The 17,219-nt window shown below is 46.9% G+C and overlaps 1 protein-coding gene across 6 annotated transcripts in view; it reads left to right on the top strand.

The window, feature by feature from the left end:
* The first annotated feature begins 15,019 nt into the window (after positions 1-15,019).
* The window catches only part of MECOM (MDS1 and EVI1 complex locus), a 333,266-nt gene continuing 331,066 nt past the window's right edge, over positions 15,020-17,219 (top strand). For 2 of the 6 annotated variants that reach the window (XM_064665804.1, XM_064665803.1), the window contains exon 1: positions 15,020-15,226. In XM_064665804.1, coding sequence (XP_064521874.1) covers positions 15,190-15,226 — 37 coding nt within the window. In that variant the 5' untranslated portion in view covers positions 15,020-15,189. The remainder of the gene's footprint in view (positions 15,227-17,219) is intronic. The other 4 variants (XM_064665806.1, XM_064665805.1, XM_064665808.1 and 1 more) reach the window with 3 other exon arrangements.

The raw sequence follows: 17,219 nt of genomic DNA, 5'->3' as shown, positions 1-17,219 counted from the left end.
ATTCTTGTGGCTTATAAGTCCATGTTCTAATTGCTTTCAGAGAGAGCAATTGAATTTGAAACTATCAAAATAGATGGCAAATTCTGAAAAATGACAAGTAGATTCTTTCTTCTGATTTTCCTCGTGAAAGCACAAGAACCTTTCAGTGAAAAATTTCCCTGAAACTAATGTGTAGAATCTAAATGTGATGTTGGCCACTACAGAAATAAAAAATAAAATTACCCATTAATCAGCATTTTGATATCATCCCTTTTTCTACCAAGTTGATTTTTTGTTCTTCAGTCATGAGGACTTTCCATAGTGACTTTTCCTTCAGGAATGCCATTTTTAATGTAGCAAACTTATGTCACCAGGACAAAAAGTTGGTTAACATCCAGTGAGGATCATAAACACATGTGGACTAAGAGTTAAATCGCTGATCCTGTGATTAATACTGACCGTTGTTCTAGTTGTCAGTCTATTTCATGGAAATCTTGGGAGTGTGAAGTTCAGGTTTAATAAGCTTGGGGATTCAGCAGTTCTGGAGTATTTCCAGTAGTTTGCTTCCATTTCCAAGTTTATCTTGGTAGTACCACCAAAGCAGGTGACACGTGAAGCTGCAGGTGACTCGCTGGCTCGTGAGCCTGCTGTGTCACGGGGCTCAGCTACAGCACTGTAATGTTACACTTCAAAATACAGTTTAGTCTTGTAATAGAAGCCAGTTCCAGTTCCCATCACACTTTAAGTGTGTTTCTCTGCCGTAAGTTCTGGCCAAGTGTTTCAGATGGTTCAAGAATACAGCTTAAAGAAAAATACTGCAAAAAGGAAAAATATTTAAAAAGGTGAAAGTCTGCTTTCTCGAAGCCAAGTAGTGCAATACTATTTTCCTTTTTTTTTTTTTTTTATTAAGTATAGTGAGGGCTTCAAGTGTTTCCCATCTTAATGCTTGTGCAAGATAAAATATGCCTTTCAAATGAGCCTTTTCATATAAACAAATAAGAGATATGTACGTTCGCTGGTTGAAGGCTTGGGAACCAAATGTGAAACCCAAAGGAGATGTTGTTGAAAGCTCGCTGGTGTAAAGGCAGGTCTTGGGCTGTCCCCAGGTTCCTAAGGACCATGTACTGCTTGACAAGGAGGAATATGCACTGACAGCATTCCTTAAAGGAATGCTTCAAGGACAAAATTAAAACATTTCCGTGGGGTGTAGCCATCAATCACCAGGAGGATGTTCTTGTACACCAAGTACAACACAGCAGAGCTTTCCAGTGACCTTAACACACTGGCCAGCATAGGAGCTGCTACAGTAATTACAGATTACATTAAGTATCGAGCAAAAGCCAACAGCCAACTACCAGGCAAACCTTTTATACATTATTAAAATCATATCCTTCCCAGAAGATCCAAGCTAATAAAATTGAATTCGATAATGCAATCAGTAAAAAGTGGGTTTAAAAAAAAAAACAACAAACATTTCTCCTTTGTTGATAACGTCCCAAGAAATCCCCCCTGCTTTATATAGTGCCTAATATACGTAAGTGTGAAAATAATCCCTCAGGTATATTAAGAGTTTCAGTTGCACATTCTCTGAGACTGCTTCGAATTTTTTATAATTACATTTTATTAAGAAATAATTGTTATATATCAAGTGTGGCTTGCACTTAGATTAAAGATTGAAGGCTGTGGTTACCTAATATTTCAGCAATTAAAATACTGGGAAAATTTTAGAAAGTATAAAATGGGAAGGCTTTTTCTTGTATATTAGAAAATCATTCTTCCTGAGCAACTGGCTGGGACAGTTTGTTACAGGCCCTGAAAAATAGAAAATATTAGAGGTTTATCATGAAAAATGAAGGAGGGAACAAACACTTTATATGTAAAGGAGACCAGTGTTCACTGCTCACATTTCTAATAAACTACTTATGACTGGATATGTCCTCTGTTTAGTCACCTTAAAAGAGCCCAGGTGTATCTGACCAAAAGATTTTGAAAACCTGGCATTTTGAGGGATGGACTGAATAAGAAATTTTCTTCTTCTTGGCCAAGTTAGAATATGTTATTATTAAGTAGAACCAGGGTTACCTGTGTTGGAGAACTGACACTGTACAGCAGCTGCTTTTGTGAGGTTATTGGTCAGTCTGTGATTTCATACGAGCCTTAAATGTTAAAACAAGGCATATACTATTCCCATATATCATATACAAAGTTTAGAAAGAAGTTAATATTGAACAATGTTCTGCAACTAGATTGGTTTTCTGTTTCTGTGAGCCTAAAGGGTCTGTGACCTGGCAGTAAAGCTGTCAGCAAATGAGTGGAGTCTGCACTGAACATCTAGAACACAGCTCAAAGCAGAATGTGGTGCAGATTCCCTGAGTAGGTGGTAAAATGATTAAAAATAAATAAGACCAGGAGAAATCAGTTTCACGATGATGTATTTTACACACAAAACACTGTCATTGCAAAAATCTATCTCTTAAATCAGTAGCTGGCACGGCAGTACAAAATTCAGCCGTGCCTGGGTGAGGACCTACATGTTTGTTGTTTCTTCAGTTCTCCCAAAATGACTGGAAATGTTGCAACTTTGTGCATTAGATCACAGCTCTTACCTAAAGCAAGTATTGCCTGCTCTGTTCCTGTGGAAAGGCACGGAAATCCTGCTTCCAGTAGGAGTTAACTGTGAGTTTGTCATTCTTAATTTAGGCAGTTACTCCAGGTCTGGATATAGTCTTAGCTATGGCTTTTGAACCAAAGTTGCCCCAACAAATTCTATTACTTTTAAAAAGTCACGTCGCTTATTTCAAAACCAAAGTGTGGGTTCCTATTTTTGTAAAAAGTGAAGCAAGCCCTCTCCCCCCTGGCTTGAGTCTTTGTTGTTCACTGCCTCAGGAAACTTGCCTGAAGCAGCAAATGGATGGAGGAGCAGCAGTACAGCAGGCCAAAGTCAGCCCTCCTGCAGGTCCAGTGCAGTCCTTGGAGCAATGCCTGCTGAAACTGGGGCTGGATTTGGTTCTCTATCTTTGCTGTGCGAGTAGAGATCCTGTTTCGGTTCTTCAGAGGCGCCCAAGAAAACTTTGTAATTGATGTTTTCCACTCATTTTCTTTCTCTGCTGGTTCTGTATTTTGGTTGAATCGTGTTTCCCCAGCTTTCAGATGTATGTTTGAACGCTGGAAAAACTCACTCTCATGCATAATGAAAGAGGAAAAGTAACAGAGGAGGAATTTATTGGCTGGAGTCTCCATTCCTGCTCTATATCTTGCTCTACAAGCTCCCACAGCAAGTGAGTGGTAGAGCCAAGAATAGAACACCACTTCTCTGACACCCAGTCCAGTGCCTTAACCCCTGCCTCCCGTGAGAAATTTTGTTTCGTTTTTCTGTGCAGTGCAAAGATAAGATCATACTTTATTTTGGTGCCTAAATTGATCTCTGGGGTGAATGAATAAAGTTGGGAAATAGCCAGAGAATAACACAATGTAAATAGTGAAACATAAGGAGGTTATATATATATAAAACACTACAGCTTCTCAGACTGCTGTGTGGCTAGATAGAATTAATTAAAAATTGTATGAAGCATTTGAGTTCTCTCAAGTTTGTTTTGAGCATATGAGGTCTTCTTCAGCAAGAAAGCAGGATTTCTTTTGCTCAGCTGGATTTTGATTGAGAGCAGCCAGTGGAGGTGTTCTTTGGTCTGTAATGCAGTCTCTGGTAGCATTTGCTTTGTTGGGATAATAGCAGGTGTTGTGCTGCCTCTTTGGGGACAGCAAAAGAATTTGGGAAAAAGATGGAGTTAGTGTGAGTTGATTAATGCATTGGAACTGCAAAGCATTGCTGTTCTTAAGGACTGAGTGTAATAGGTGTGTGTAAACCTAACAGAGAGATGTTGATATGAAATACTGAACTGCATCCAGTACTCACAAATGGTAAAGACAAGAGGGGTCTCTAGAGGTGCTGACTCTGAAACAGCCACTCTAAGTTTGGTTAGGAAAAGTGTACCCTCTCCAAAACCCCCAGCTGTGCTCAGCTACCAGGGATACTCACACTGTCCTTTGGTTTGGTGTCCACCAAACCTCCCAGGAGATTCATGGCTGCTGCTGTGCTCTGTTACAGCCAGCTCCTTTTCAGGATTTCTCCTCCTTTGAGCTCTGATAAATCAGGGAGTTATCACCTTGCACTCAGTTTCAGGCAACTAAGAGCTTCTCTTTCCCTGCCTTTCCCAACATGTGAACAAGGGGCAAGTGCTAAGTGCCAGAGGTGAAACCTGGATCCCACCTCTCTTTTAAGAGAATATAGGTTTGAAGAGTAAATATTTATGAAAGATTTATTTCCAAAATCTCTCCACACATCATGAATGGGTGTGTATGTAAATGCAGGGGAGACAGATTGCTGTGAGAGGACAGAAGAGAGGTCACCGTAGCTCTCTGTCTGTGTTCTTTAGCCACACTTACTGCTTTTATACAAACATCTGCAACACAAACTGCTCAAATGCATTTAAAAATGTCCCTACATTATTTCAGGTACCTGGCAGTGTGGGTGCACACGCAGGTTGCTGGGGACAAGCTGAAGCATGACCTTACAGCACCACTGGGACAGGGACATCCTTCTCTGCTGATGGCAAAGTAACACATTTCCTTGCTCACTGGCTAGAAACGATTGGGAATTTTTTGGCAGTGCTTTGCACTTGGGAACTCTTTATTTCTCACCACTGAAACACTTGGTGGGAACATGCCAGTTTCAGTGAAACTTCTGTAATAAAAAGTTTGTTTTCAGGCTAGACTCTAGAGGGAGTGAGCTCTAACCCTGATCTGCCTCTCAAAGAAGGATTTAACCCCCAAAGTCTTCACATTCCAAGAGAGCTCTAATTCTGAGTTATGATGTTGTTAGAGTGCTCTTTTTCCTGTGCTTCTGTAAAAGCAAACAAACAAAAAAACGCAAACAACAAGCAAATCCTACTTCTAAGGTCATCTTGTTGTGATTGAGAGTGCTTCTGAAATTTTGAAAGGATTTCTGGGATGGGAAAAATTCTTTTCCTTCTCTTTCAACTTTGCACCTCACCACTCCGTCATGAACTTTGCATCTGAGATTTTGCTCTTGATGAATGAGCTCTCAGCCATAAAGACTGCTGTGAACTAGGCTTAAGGACTTTCCTGAAAAATGAAAACCAAAAGGCTAAACCACAGTTACCTTAGGAAATGTGAGGAGGGAGAAAAATGAGATCTTCACTCTCCTGCCTCTTCTAAAGGGTTTTGTGATTCGTTCTTCAGATTCTCCTGTGCAGACACTGGCTGCTTTTGCTCAAATGTAGGATGTGGGTAGAGGATTGCTCTGTTATCAGGAAGGGTCTGCTGGGCTCTCAAGGGACTGGCAGGCAATGGGATGGTTCTGATGGAACTGATCCCTTCATGATGCTCTGTCTAAGGAAAGTCACAAATTGACTTGGCTCTTCACCTTCATGGGCTTCTTTGGTTCCTGCAGTTAGAAATGCCAGCTGCATTGTAAAACAAATGGAAATTCCATCTGTTGTTCTTTCTGAAATATGATATCTATTGTTATTTACTGCTTGCTGTAGTTGTGGCTATAATATTTTGTCATCATCTGTGTGACAACTGAAATAAAAGAGCTGAATTTTGACCTCATGGTGTGGGTTGACTACTGCTTATACTCAGTCTTCTTCCAGGCAGCAGATACCAAGAGGCTGCTCCTCCAGGCTGTTGGAGACCTCATGGTGTTATCTTTACATGGAGTTGTATCAAGGAGAAAAATTTAAATCTTGTAAATCACTACACATATACTCACCCCCCTCTGGGAAGATGCTGGGGGAAAAAAGTGTTTGAGAGCTGTCTGGTGTGCTCTTAGACTGTGCTCATATTATGGCTATGGGCACAGAATGAAAGAAAAAGTGTAGAAAACAAATGGGAATGCTAAAGAAAATTTTCCAGAGACAGTTTGAAAAGGGACTACTTGGTAGTCAAAGTGTTGCAGTACTGTACTTGATGGGGCTTTAATATACATCGGGTTTAGGTATGGTGGAATTCCTTTGGGATTCCATATCTAGCAGAAAGTTCTGAGCAATGGTAAATGGACTTATGTCCTAAGCAGAAGTAGCAGCATGTAGCATACAAGGGAATAATTCCTGTGTGATGTGGAGGGAATTGGACACACTCTGCTGCTGTCAGCTGCAAGCACTGTCTGTGTGTGCCCTCTGTTGATAAAAGGTGTGTGTCCATACGTGCTTTCATACAACCCTGCACAAATTGAAAAAGTGGTGCTCTAAAGATACCTTCCCCCTTAATGTCTCTTAGAAATAGCTTCCAAACCAACTGTTAGTGTAGTCTTCCAAAGTCTGGCAGTGCATTTGTGCTTTAACACTGATGAGTCCTGTGCACAAAGTGCTTTGAAAACACCTTTCAAGAAAAGAGAGCAAACACGGTTTGTCTCAGCCAGTGTGGAAGTCCTGCAAAACTCCTAGGGAAGGATTACAGCAGAAGGGAATATTTGCTGGGCACTGGAGTGCAAAGGAAGCCCAAAAATTTTACATTTTTTTCTAAATTATTTTTGTGAGTACTTCAGATTTGCTTCCGACAAACTGTTTATTTCACTATTAATTTTAATAAATTGAAGGCATGTTCATTTCTAGGTAGTTTTTACTCAGTTTTCGAACATTGAGCCTTGTTTTAGTTCTTCTGGGACTGGAGGATGGGGTTCTTTGTTTTGGTGCAATAACCCTGCTATAACCAGCCATCATTTTCTGTTCCCTGCTCCCTTAACTTCTGTTCTTTATATGACGCTATTTGCATCTTTGCTCCAGCAGGCATCAAATAAGATGTTTAATTAAAAATGTTATTGGAGGTCCAATTTAAGATCAAAGATCACATGCTATCAGAGATCCAGTACTTTGATACCACAATAATAGGTACCTTAGAAGTAGTCAGATGGGTTAGATTAGATAGTAATTTATTTTAGCTTGTTTCCTTTCTCTTAGTACTCATTCCAGATACCATAACCTGCTAGAAGTTTTAAGAAGAAGCAGTAATTTTTAAAGTGAAAAGTAAAAGGCTCCCAGTTTAAACAAAACTGATCAAAAAATTATGGAAGTAGGAAATTGAGACCTTTAGAATATATATGACCAAAAGCATAATAAACATTGACTGGGAGCATAATCCTGAATGCTAACAGAAGTCCGTTTGTTGTAACAAACATTTCATCTAATTTAATCTTCAAATGTATTGCTGCCAGAAAGAATAGAACTTTCAGGCTCTAATGTGCTGGTTACTCTTGAACTTCAGCTTTAACTAGTGATGCTGATAGTGTCTCCCACTGAAAAGACCATTTTAATTACGGTTGTCATCCATCTCAGTGAGGTCTGTGCATGTGTATTAGTCACAGATCATTCTTTAAACTGCTAAATAAGTTGTGTACCGAGATCGGAACAGGACATAAAATTAGGTTCTGTTGCCATCAGAGCACAACAGTGTGTGAGTTTGAGCTCTTGTGAGTGCAGAGCTCACGGTACAACACAAGGCCACGTTAGTTCATTCCCTGGCTGTGCATCTGCACAGTTAGTTCTCAGGTCCCACAAGACATTAATCACCTCTGAAAAGATGCAAGAACCCTCCACTTCTGACACAGCCCATGGCAGTTAATGGAACCGGGCGATGTGTTTTTACCTGTTTATTTTTGTTCTACTTCTGAATTACCTTGATTTTAGATTAACTAATCTAAATGTCTGCTTGGTGGAGAACACTAATTTTTTTGTATCCTTTCACACTTATAAGTTATTCTAACAGCTCTTCCGGCTAATAAATCATAACTAAGTTGGTTTCTAATGCATTTGAACTGTCAGCCAGTATGTGCAGAATGTTATCAATTTTCACGTGTTACAGATAGGGGACGTGGAAAAGTGGTTTTCAAATGGTGTTGAGCTACTGCAAAGATTTTCCATTTGCTTCCTTTGCCTTTGTGCAGTCTCTGAAGTGGGAGGGGGGAAGGTCTGCCAGGAGGGACGCTCCCAAAGCTTCCTTTGGCACCAATGGAATCCAGAAATCTCTGAACTGGGCAGAGTTCTGTGAATCTCCTGGAAAGACAAGGGAGCAGAACTCCAGCTCCTGCTTACCAACCCCGAAAAAGACTTTAAATGACTTTCCATTTTTTCTTGCCCCAAAGTGGCTTTGGAAACACGGCAGGAATGCAAATAAACGTGTAAAAGAGTCGGTCTAATCGGGTGTACAGTTCTCAGAACTTCATTACTCTTGCTTATCTGAAAAACTGCAAATAAGAAGGGAAATGCCAGCGGGGCAGAGATGCATTGTCACATTGCAAATTTGGTGTTTGGAGGGATATTTGTGAATGCTAACAGAAAGCCTAACATCCCAAATTCGGTACTTGGGTTCAGTCTTGTGAATGAACACTATTTTTAGAAATGAACTCAATTGAAAAATCCTTATTTTCCATGTAAATGGACATCTTGTTTAAATTCAGAGGCAAAGAAACCTGAGGTTAAGTGTAAGACCCACAGTTCAATTTGCATGTTGAGTAATTCAGACTGTAATAGAAGCTTTGTCATGTTAAGGTTAGGTCTTTCCTGTGGCTGTTCAAGTGGGCTCTAAAGACTTTTTAACATGTTGCAGGATATTAAGAGGGGAAGGTTTGACCTACATCCATTTTTTTCAGACCCACTTCTGCAGGTTTCATCACACTTCCCGTGTCTCACACGTGGGACATTGCTGAGGGCAGAATAGGTGCCCAATTGCCTACATACAATTTCATCAGGAAAGGTATATGATTTATTGCCCTGTAAAGGGTTTTGACATGAAGCCTGTGAAAAGCACTATATAAATGCCAATACAATATAAAACGTCACACAAATACTTTGCTCATTAATTCCGACCCTGTGCTTTTGTGCTGGAGAGAAATGAGAGTGAAATATGAATGTGTTCCTTATGCTTTAAAGGGAAAAAATGGGTTTGTGGATTTTATAAAGGCTGATGTGTTAACCTGCCTTTGTGGTTCCCTTAAAGACAAGCAGCAAGAAGCCCCCTCTTTGCCTGTTAGTAAGAGGCGAGTGAAAGCAGATAAAGCCCCGACAAAGGGGAGCCCCACGTTGGTGATGACAGTCCTTGGTCACGACACAGCTCTCACCACGCAAAGAGATGATTTCATTTTTTTTATTTCAAAATTTCATTGATTTCAGCACTACTAGCCTTTCTGCCATCACCCAGCTACAGTTTTACCCCTTGCATTTCGTCATATTATCTTCTTTGAACAGCCTAATATCCACATCTTCCCCAGCCTTCGTGGCCTGTTTCAAAACGTGGCTCCAGCAAAAGAAAATGTGCTTCACTGGAGTGTTTTACTGACTTGTTACAGCTGAGCAGCCCCTTTTGCACATCTTCATTGTCTTGCCTGAATGGCACAACAGCTCCTCAAAGCCCAGATCTCACCAGTCCCCAGGTCCATCCTTCTGGGAAGCCACAGGACCAGGGAGGAAGAGGAAGGTCACAGAACATACCAGAAACCCCCCCTTTCATCCTCTGCAGGGATTTTCCAGTTTGCCCAGTTCCCTTTGCAGAATGGGAGCGAGCCTGGCCCAGTGGGTATAAATGACAAAATTCTTGTGTCTGATCAGCTGAAGTTTTTTCTCACCTGCATGGTGGGGCTTCAGTTTTTTTAAACACTCATGCATTAGCTTAAGCTCTGAACACTGAGTAAAATTTACTCCATTCCTTTATTTTGATTTCAGGTTGCTTTTCAGATTCCTTTCTCCTCTGTGTTTCTCTGTGATTTTGATTGTTTCTATTTTCACTTTAAATAGGATGTTCACTTTCTGCTGATCTTTGCTGACATTTTCCCCTTCTGATTTGTAGTACTATTAATTCCCCCTCTGTTCAATGTTTTGTCTACATTCAGAACATGTTTGTTTTTCTCTAGTGGCCTGTAATTACTTTCCCCCTCCTTCTCTTTAATTTTTCCAATTATGTTCTCCACTGATGCTCCTTTAAGAGCAAGACATACTGTGGGTAACTTCTTGGGGATATGAGGATATGACTTTTTGGGCCTGAAAGTGCTTTTAGACTTGGAAAAAAGCTTGAGTTGAGAATATTGATTGCAATTCTCTTTGGTATAGGGATAAATTAGTGTTTTGGGTGCAGTTAGTTAATAGGTGAGTCCTGTTTTTTGTCCAGGGATGGTCCTGCATTGCCACCTTCTAGAGGGAGGGGGGGCAAAGGCAAGACAATCCTGCTGTGCACTTTAAAACAGAGACCTTCAGCTCTTGGGTTTAGGGAAACCTCTGGGCATTTCAGGTGAGGGCTGGAGGAATCCAAAAGCACCAACTCAAAGTAGCACAGGAAATCTGGAAGGAAGCAGAAAATCAGGTTCAGTTCTCCAGTGTCCCCATTTACCACAGGGGCCTCCACCCTGGTCTTTCAGTCTTGCCTCTGGCCTGTTCATTTTCCTCTGTTTTTCTTTCAGTCTGTGTTGTGGAAATCCAGGTCGTTCCTACAGGCAGAAACAAGATCTACTTCATAGTTGGCACCCCGTACCATTTTCACAGGGAAACATTTCTCGAGGAGAGCTCTGCAGGGCTCGCTGCCGCTCCGCGCGTCTCCCCGCCTGTGAATGCACTTCATTCTTCGCGGCCCCGCGTTTCCAGCGGCACCTTCACCAGGGACACGCTAATTCCAGGCCTGCTGGAAATCCAGAGGCAGCTTCTCTTCCTGGCAGGCGCCGGTACCGGACCGTAAAGCAAACCCGTTTTGGGAGGGTTTTCCCCGCAGGTTCAGCGCGGGGCGCGCACCCCGTGCCCGCGCCCTGCAGTGCCGCGCCGCGGCCGCGAGGGGGAGCCGCAGACCGCGGGGGCGCGCAGGGGCCGAGCGGGAGCGCGCAGGGGCGCGCAGGGCGCTTCGGGGGGGCGCAGGGAGGTGCAGGGGCGCGCAGGGCGGTGCGGGGGCGCGCAGAGCGGTGCGGGGGCGCGCAGGGGCCGGGCGAACCCCCGCGGCGGCGGCGGCGGCACCGCGCGGCATTTCCGCGGGCGCGCTCTCGCTCCCCCCGGGTCTCTCCCCGAAAAGGGTCGAGCAGCGTCCCCCGGGGCGCTGCGGGGGCTCCGCGGGCGCTCCCCCGCCTCGAAAGTCGTTTAGAGGCAGCGGCGCAGCGCGCAGACAGGGAGGCTTTGTGCAGGCGTGTGCGTGGAGCACAGCGCAAAGCGGGAAAAAATAAAGAAAAGGGAGGGAAGGAAAAAAAAAAAAAAGAAAGTGGTCAGGGTAGGTTTGTTAAGGAATCCGGTAAGTTATAGGAAGCAAAATTAAATGTCTGGTGCTTACACGACGGCATGTTTTACAAGGGAGAAGGAAACTGTGCAGAAAATGCATGGGCTTTTATTGTTGGTTTTCATTGCCTGTATTGTGGTGGATGCTTTATGCTACGGAGAGCAAGTTTAATTGAACCAGATCGCTGATTTCATATAGTAGGGGGCATGGGGTGTTTGGTTTTTTTTGTTATGTTTTCTGAGTTAACCGTTTCGGGGACTGGAGGCAGGCAGGGCTGAGCTCCGCAGCTCCGAGTTTCGAGCCAGCAAATAAAAACACATTACATAAAAACAAACACCGAGCCCGGTTATCAAAGCCTCGATCTCTCTCTATTATTTTCCCTTGTATTTGGTGCCTTTTTTTTTTTTTTTTTTTTTTTTTAATCACATCTGTCGTTCCCAGCCTTTCCCAGGACTGCAAAGCAAAGTGGACAGCTTCCATGTGACCACCTAGTACAGGAGGCATTTTCTGCTGGGAAACTTTGCAGTGGTTTTCTCCTTTCCTTTCCTTTCCTTCTGAGAGCTCAGAAAAGAAAATGTGCAATCTTCCCAGTGATTAAAGTCTCCGTATTTGTCTTCAGAGTTATCGGGTTTATCCAAACTTTTGTGTGTGTGTGTGTATCCCCCCGCCCCCCCTCCTGTGCATTTGTAAAGTAGCCCCATCTAGCAATGATAAATATCCCTGTTGATCACTTGATTGATTACCTCTCGGAAAGGTCACGCGGGCTTGCAGTAATTTCCTTTTGCCTAAGGCTCCCTTTTCACTTTTACTCCCGCACGACAGCTCCAAGTATACAGGATCTTTATTTTTGATTTTTAACCCCTAAATAGCTCCCCGAAAACAATGCGTTGGTGAAAAGAAGGAGGGAAATCAGCCGGCGGCTCGGCGCTGCCCCAGCCCTGCCGCGCTCTCCCGGGGCGGGTTTGGGGAGGGAGAGCCTCCCTCCCCTGCTCTCCTGTGGACTGAGAATTCGGATTTAAACAACCAGACAAGCTATTAATTTACCCATGCTACCCAGGGTCCTGAACCCAATTAATTTCTAATAATTACAGCCCAAGGGGGCTGGAGAGATCCCTCTGCCTCTTTCTAGCCTTGCCACTTCGCGGCACCGAGGTCAGCATATAATAATAAAGTGTATATTTTGAAAGTGATCAGCAGAACAGTGAGTTATTGCAATGAATGAAAATTGTTTCCATTTTGGCTAATTGAGCCCGTGGCTGAAAGCTGGAGTTCTGAGACTAAATAAAGAGGACTGTTTCATTTCGACATGGACTGGAAATCCCTGCATAGCTTTTCGGTCACCCAGCAAGAAGCTTAATTTCTTAACAGCAAACCTGAAATCAAGCGTTGGGTAAACAGTATTAATAATTGCATTACAATGATTAAATTAATCTTACTGGTAGCTAGGAGAATATAGATTGAGATTGAATAACACGATGTAAAGTTCACTGCACAAAGACAATAGCACAACAAATACCTCGATGAAGAATTCCAACTTTTCTCCAAGTAGGCTGCGGGGCTTGTTCAATTATAATGTAAGGAAGAGAAAATTTCCTGTTACGGGGAATGCACTGAAACCTGTGTGTGAGGGGGTGCCTTTGGTCTCCCAGCCTGTGTTAGAAATAGATTTAATTCCACTCCTCCACCTAGGAAAAAAAAAAAAATACAACCCCAAATTTAAATCTGTGTTTCTGGCCGTGGGTCTGCTGAAAACGATCCCGCATCCCCGCGGCCGGTTGCTTCCCACCGGGAAGGGAGCGGAGGTTGCCGGCGCGGAGAAGCTTCTCCGCACGAACGAAACGGAATTCCCGGGGGGCTGCCCGGGACCTTTCGGGGAGGGGGGCGAACCTGGTGGGGCCGCGACGGGTGACCCCGAGGGCCGGCGGGCGGGCGGGGGGGCGGGCGGGGGGCGTCTCGGGACGGTGGCCGGTGCCCCGGGAGGGCGGCGCGGCACCTGCCGGGCTCCCGGGGCCGCTGGGACGGCGGGCAGGTGGCGGTGACAGCGGGGCACGGCCGGGGTCAGGGCTGCCCGCCCGGGAAACCCGCATCTGCAACCCCGGCCCGGCCGCGGGGCTCGGCCGCCCGCGCGGTAGCGGGTCCCCGGGTGCGGGGAAGGACGCGCATCTCTGCCCGGGCGGAGGCTTTGGGGGGTCTCTGTTTGAACCGCGGGAAGGGGGCGTGTGAGAAGCGCAGGGAGTTTTGCAAAGTTCACGGGCGTTTTCATTTGTCCCGAATGAACCGGCGCCGCAGGTCGGAGCTGAGGGGGGTGATCTGGGGACATCCCGGTGCAGCCCCGCAAGGAGAGGCGCTGCCTGCGAGCGAGGTCTGAGGTCGGGTTGTGCCGGGACCCTGAGGGTGGTGTCAGGACCCTCAGGGCAGTCCTGGCCCCCGACCCTGCCCCGCGCATCCCCCGCGCAGCCCGCGGCCGCTCCCCGAGCCTGCCGGGGCAGAGGGGCCCAGCTCCGCCAGGGACAGCCCAGACTGGGCACCTCGAAGGGCCAGGGGAGGCAGCCCCCTGCCCTTCTGCCTCTCCTTCTCGGGGGGCGTTGGGTGCACCCCTGCCCGGCTGCGGGGGGATATGTGATGGGCACACGGTCCTAAAAAATATACTAAACCTAAGTCACAAATTAAAAATAACGACGGGCATCAAGGACGGCTCCGCAGAGCGGGTTCAAGCGCTTGCGCCCGTCTGACGGGCGTTCGGGGCAGCACTGTGGGATCCGCGGTGCCCCCGCCCCACGCCGGGGGCTGTCACAGGTGGGGTGGGGGGGCTCGGGCCGGGGGGGGGGGCTCCACGGGCGGCCCCGATCCGCGGCACCGGCAGCCGGGGCGGCGGGGGTGGGGGATTGAAGGGGGAAGGGGCGATGCTGAGGATTTTATTAAAACAAAAAGTTGAGCAGCGTGTATGTACTGGCGCAGCCTCGAGTCTGAAAGATTGTAATTTTCTTTTATGGTGTCTGGCAGGATTTGCAACAGATATTAATGGGAACATAAATAGCGCATGGAAGGTATTGAACAAAACTGTTTAATGCAAGGAGGTTGTACCAGGGGAAAATCTATACGTAGTTTGGATTGATTCATACCTCGGACACAGCCATCCCCTAAAGGAGTTCCCAATTTCTGCGCGCTCCCTCTTTGATTGACAAACCTTGTAATTAAAACAGATTAGAGCGGTCGGTGTTACTGTTTTTAAAACGCTTTTTTTCTGCCCAACTGGTGGTGGCTGAGCCGAGTTCAAGGTGGCGAAAAAGTGTGCGCGCTGGGAACGTGTACGATTTCATGGTACGCATACATAATAAAACATGTAATCAAATTATATCTCCCTGCCTATATATACGGAGAGATCTACGGTAATTGCTGCCGGGTGAGAATAAACTATTTAAACGTTGCGAAGACGCCAGAACAGTATTAATATCCCATTAAAAAAAAAAAAAAAGGCAGAAAAAAAAAAAAGGTGTCACTTTTCCCCCCCCTCCAGCCCCTGCCCGACGGGATCGCGGGTCTCCCCCGCCGTGACCCCTCGCGGGTGCGCGGGCGGCGGAGCGGCTGCCCCGCGGCCGCGGTGGCGCAGCCCGGCGGCCGCTGCCCGCCTCGTCCCGGCCCGTCCCGGCCCCGGTGCCGGCTGTCAGGGTCCCCACCGGCGGTGATGGATCGCTGCAAACTTTTTTTTGGCGGCGCTGAAATGTTGAAGAGCGGGGGGGAGCCGCCCGTGCGCATGTGCGAAGGTGTCCAAACTGACAATGCTGGAGAGATAGCGAGCCGGGATTGAGAGAAAGGGAGAGTGTGTGTGCGGGAGAGGGAGAGGAGAGAGGGAGAGGGGGAGCGAAAAAGGAGGAAAAGCTCCGGGAGGAAAAAAAAAAAAAGAGCCCCCCCCCCCAACCCCACGCCAGCATCGGCCGCGGGACTGGCAGCATGCGATCCAAGGGCAGGGCGAGGAAGCTGGCCGCAAGTAGGTGCAATACCCCTTTCTCTTGGCTTTTCACCCTCCCCTCTCTGCCATGTTGCATAGATATGTCTGGTGCGCCGCGGAGCTCGCCGGCAACCTGCAGCATCCCCTCCGCGCCGCCCGGCCCGGCTCGGCTCGGCCCGGCCCGGCACGGCGGGCGGCGGCGGGACCGGGGCGGGGGGTGCGGCGGCCGGAGCCGGGCCGGGGGCTGCGGGCGGGAGGTGGGGAAGGAGTTGAGGAAAAGTTCAGTGGCGAGCGCTGGAAGTTGCTGCTGCTGCTGCTGCCGGGGGCTGGAGGGGGGGGGTGTCGGGGAAGGGGGGGTGCGAGAGGCTCCGGGCCCTATAGTGGGCGCTGTGGGCTGTCGCAGGGCCGGGGGCCGTGCGGGGGGAGGGCGGTGAGTGCGTGTGCGGGTGCGCGGAGGGGCAGCGGCAGCTCCGCGGGGGAGGCTGGCGAGCCGCGGGCGCAGGTAGCCGGTGCGGAGCTACCGGGGACCCCCCCGCCCCGCTCATCCGCGGGCTTGTGCCAAAATCCGGCTCCCCGCGCCCCGCGGAGCCGCGCGTGGGGCGTGCGGGGCAGCGCGGTGCGGGCGGGGCCGCGGGAGCCGCCCCGCGTGGCCGGGATGCCCCGCGCGGTTTTGGGGGGGGGACACGGCGGGGCCGCCGGGCAGCGCGGAGCGGTTCCCAGCCCGCTGGAGTCACCCGCTAAAAGTTGATGTAAATGTTGTAATTTCAGGCGCTTTTCCAGCACTTTTTTATACAGTTTGGCCGCCCGAAGGTCTGTGTTCCGCGAGGCGAGGGCTCGGCCGTCCACACGCAAAGCCCGACTTACTTAATTATTTGTCTTACGCTCACCCCATCTGTTTCTCCTTTATGATAGGGACCTCTGCTTTTAACTGCTGCAATGTTGGGGCTCTATCTTTTTTTTTTTTCTTTTTTTTTTCTTTTTTTTTTTTAAAAAAAAAAAGAGGGATTCAACAACAAAACTTCGCCAGCTTTCGCGTCCTATTTTAAAAGCAACTGATGTCTTTATTTTCTCTGACACATCTGGGCAAGTTTCATTTGATATCCATGGCGATGGCAACTCACATTCTCGAGTGAAAAGAAAACGGGCAGGCGAAAAAAAAAAGTGAGATGAAATGTTGCATAAGTTGCGTGACGTAAAAAGCAGATGCATATTTACTCTTTATTTGTGAAAGGGAAAAAAAAATAGAGGAGCGTGGAAAAGGGGAAGCAAAAGATGTCTCTGGATCATCATCAGCTTTTCTGTGAACCTGAACAACTGCAGCAACCTGCGTTTGATTAGGGTGATTTTAAAGTGGATAATCCAGCGCCCTCGGTTTGAAAACAAATATATTGTTAAATCTCTAAGTTGCCATTCTTGCTTTGGAGATAACTATGGAAAAAGCAAAGCTCACGTCCCCGACAAAATCCGTCAGGTTTCCTTGTCTCTCCCTTGCTTTGCTCTCTGCGCAGCGATGCAGGGCTCCTGCTGCTGCTCCTGCTCCTGCTCCGAGTCCGGCTCCGCGGGCGAGATCCGATCGACTGCAAAGTTTGTGCGCCTTAGCTTTCGCAGCAGCAGCACTTTCCCCCCCCAAGACAGATGGCGTTGCATTAAGTAATCCTTCGGTTGCAATCGACTCATAAAGGAAATCATATTTAAAAAGCCGGGATTTCTTTCTTTTTTGTGTTCCGAAAAGCTGCTTCTTTCCCCCCCGAAGAGCGTCTCAGTTTCATGGCAAGTGGAAGGAGGGCTGGAGGCGACCCCTGTAATTTAGTCGTTCGAGAGGCAAAGTTTTTAGCTTTTCGTTTCTTTCTGTCTGAGTTAGGAATAGAAAATATTTTGTAGCCTTCACCCTCTTACGTGGAAAAAGGTACAGATCAGGATCGAGCGCACTTCTTGTATTATTTCACTTTTACTGCTTCGTGCGTGAAACAAAAATTGCCCCCATTGCGTGACTGTCGCCAATACCCAGGAAAGCTTTTCCCTCCTAATTAAT

This window comes from Pseudopipra pipra, chromosome 10, assembly GCF_036250125.1.
Source record: "Pseudopipra pipra isolate bDixPip1 chromosome 10, bDixPip1.hap1, whole genome shotgun sequence".
In the NCBI taxonomy this organism is placed as follows: domain Eukaryota; kingdom Metazoa; phylum Chordata; class Aves; order Passeriformes; family Pipridae; genus Pseudopipra; species Pseudopipra pipra.
This window is presented reverse-complemented; position numbering and strand designations above follow the sequence as displayed.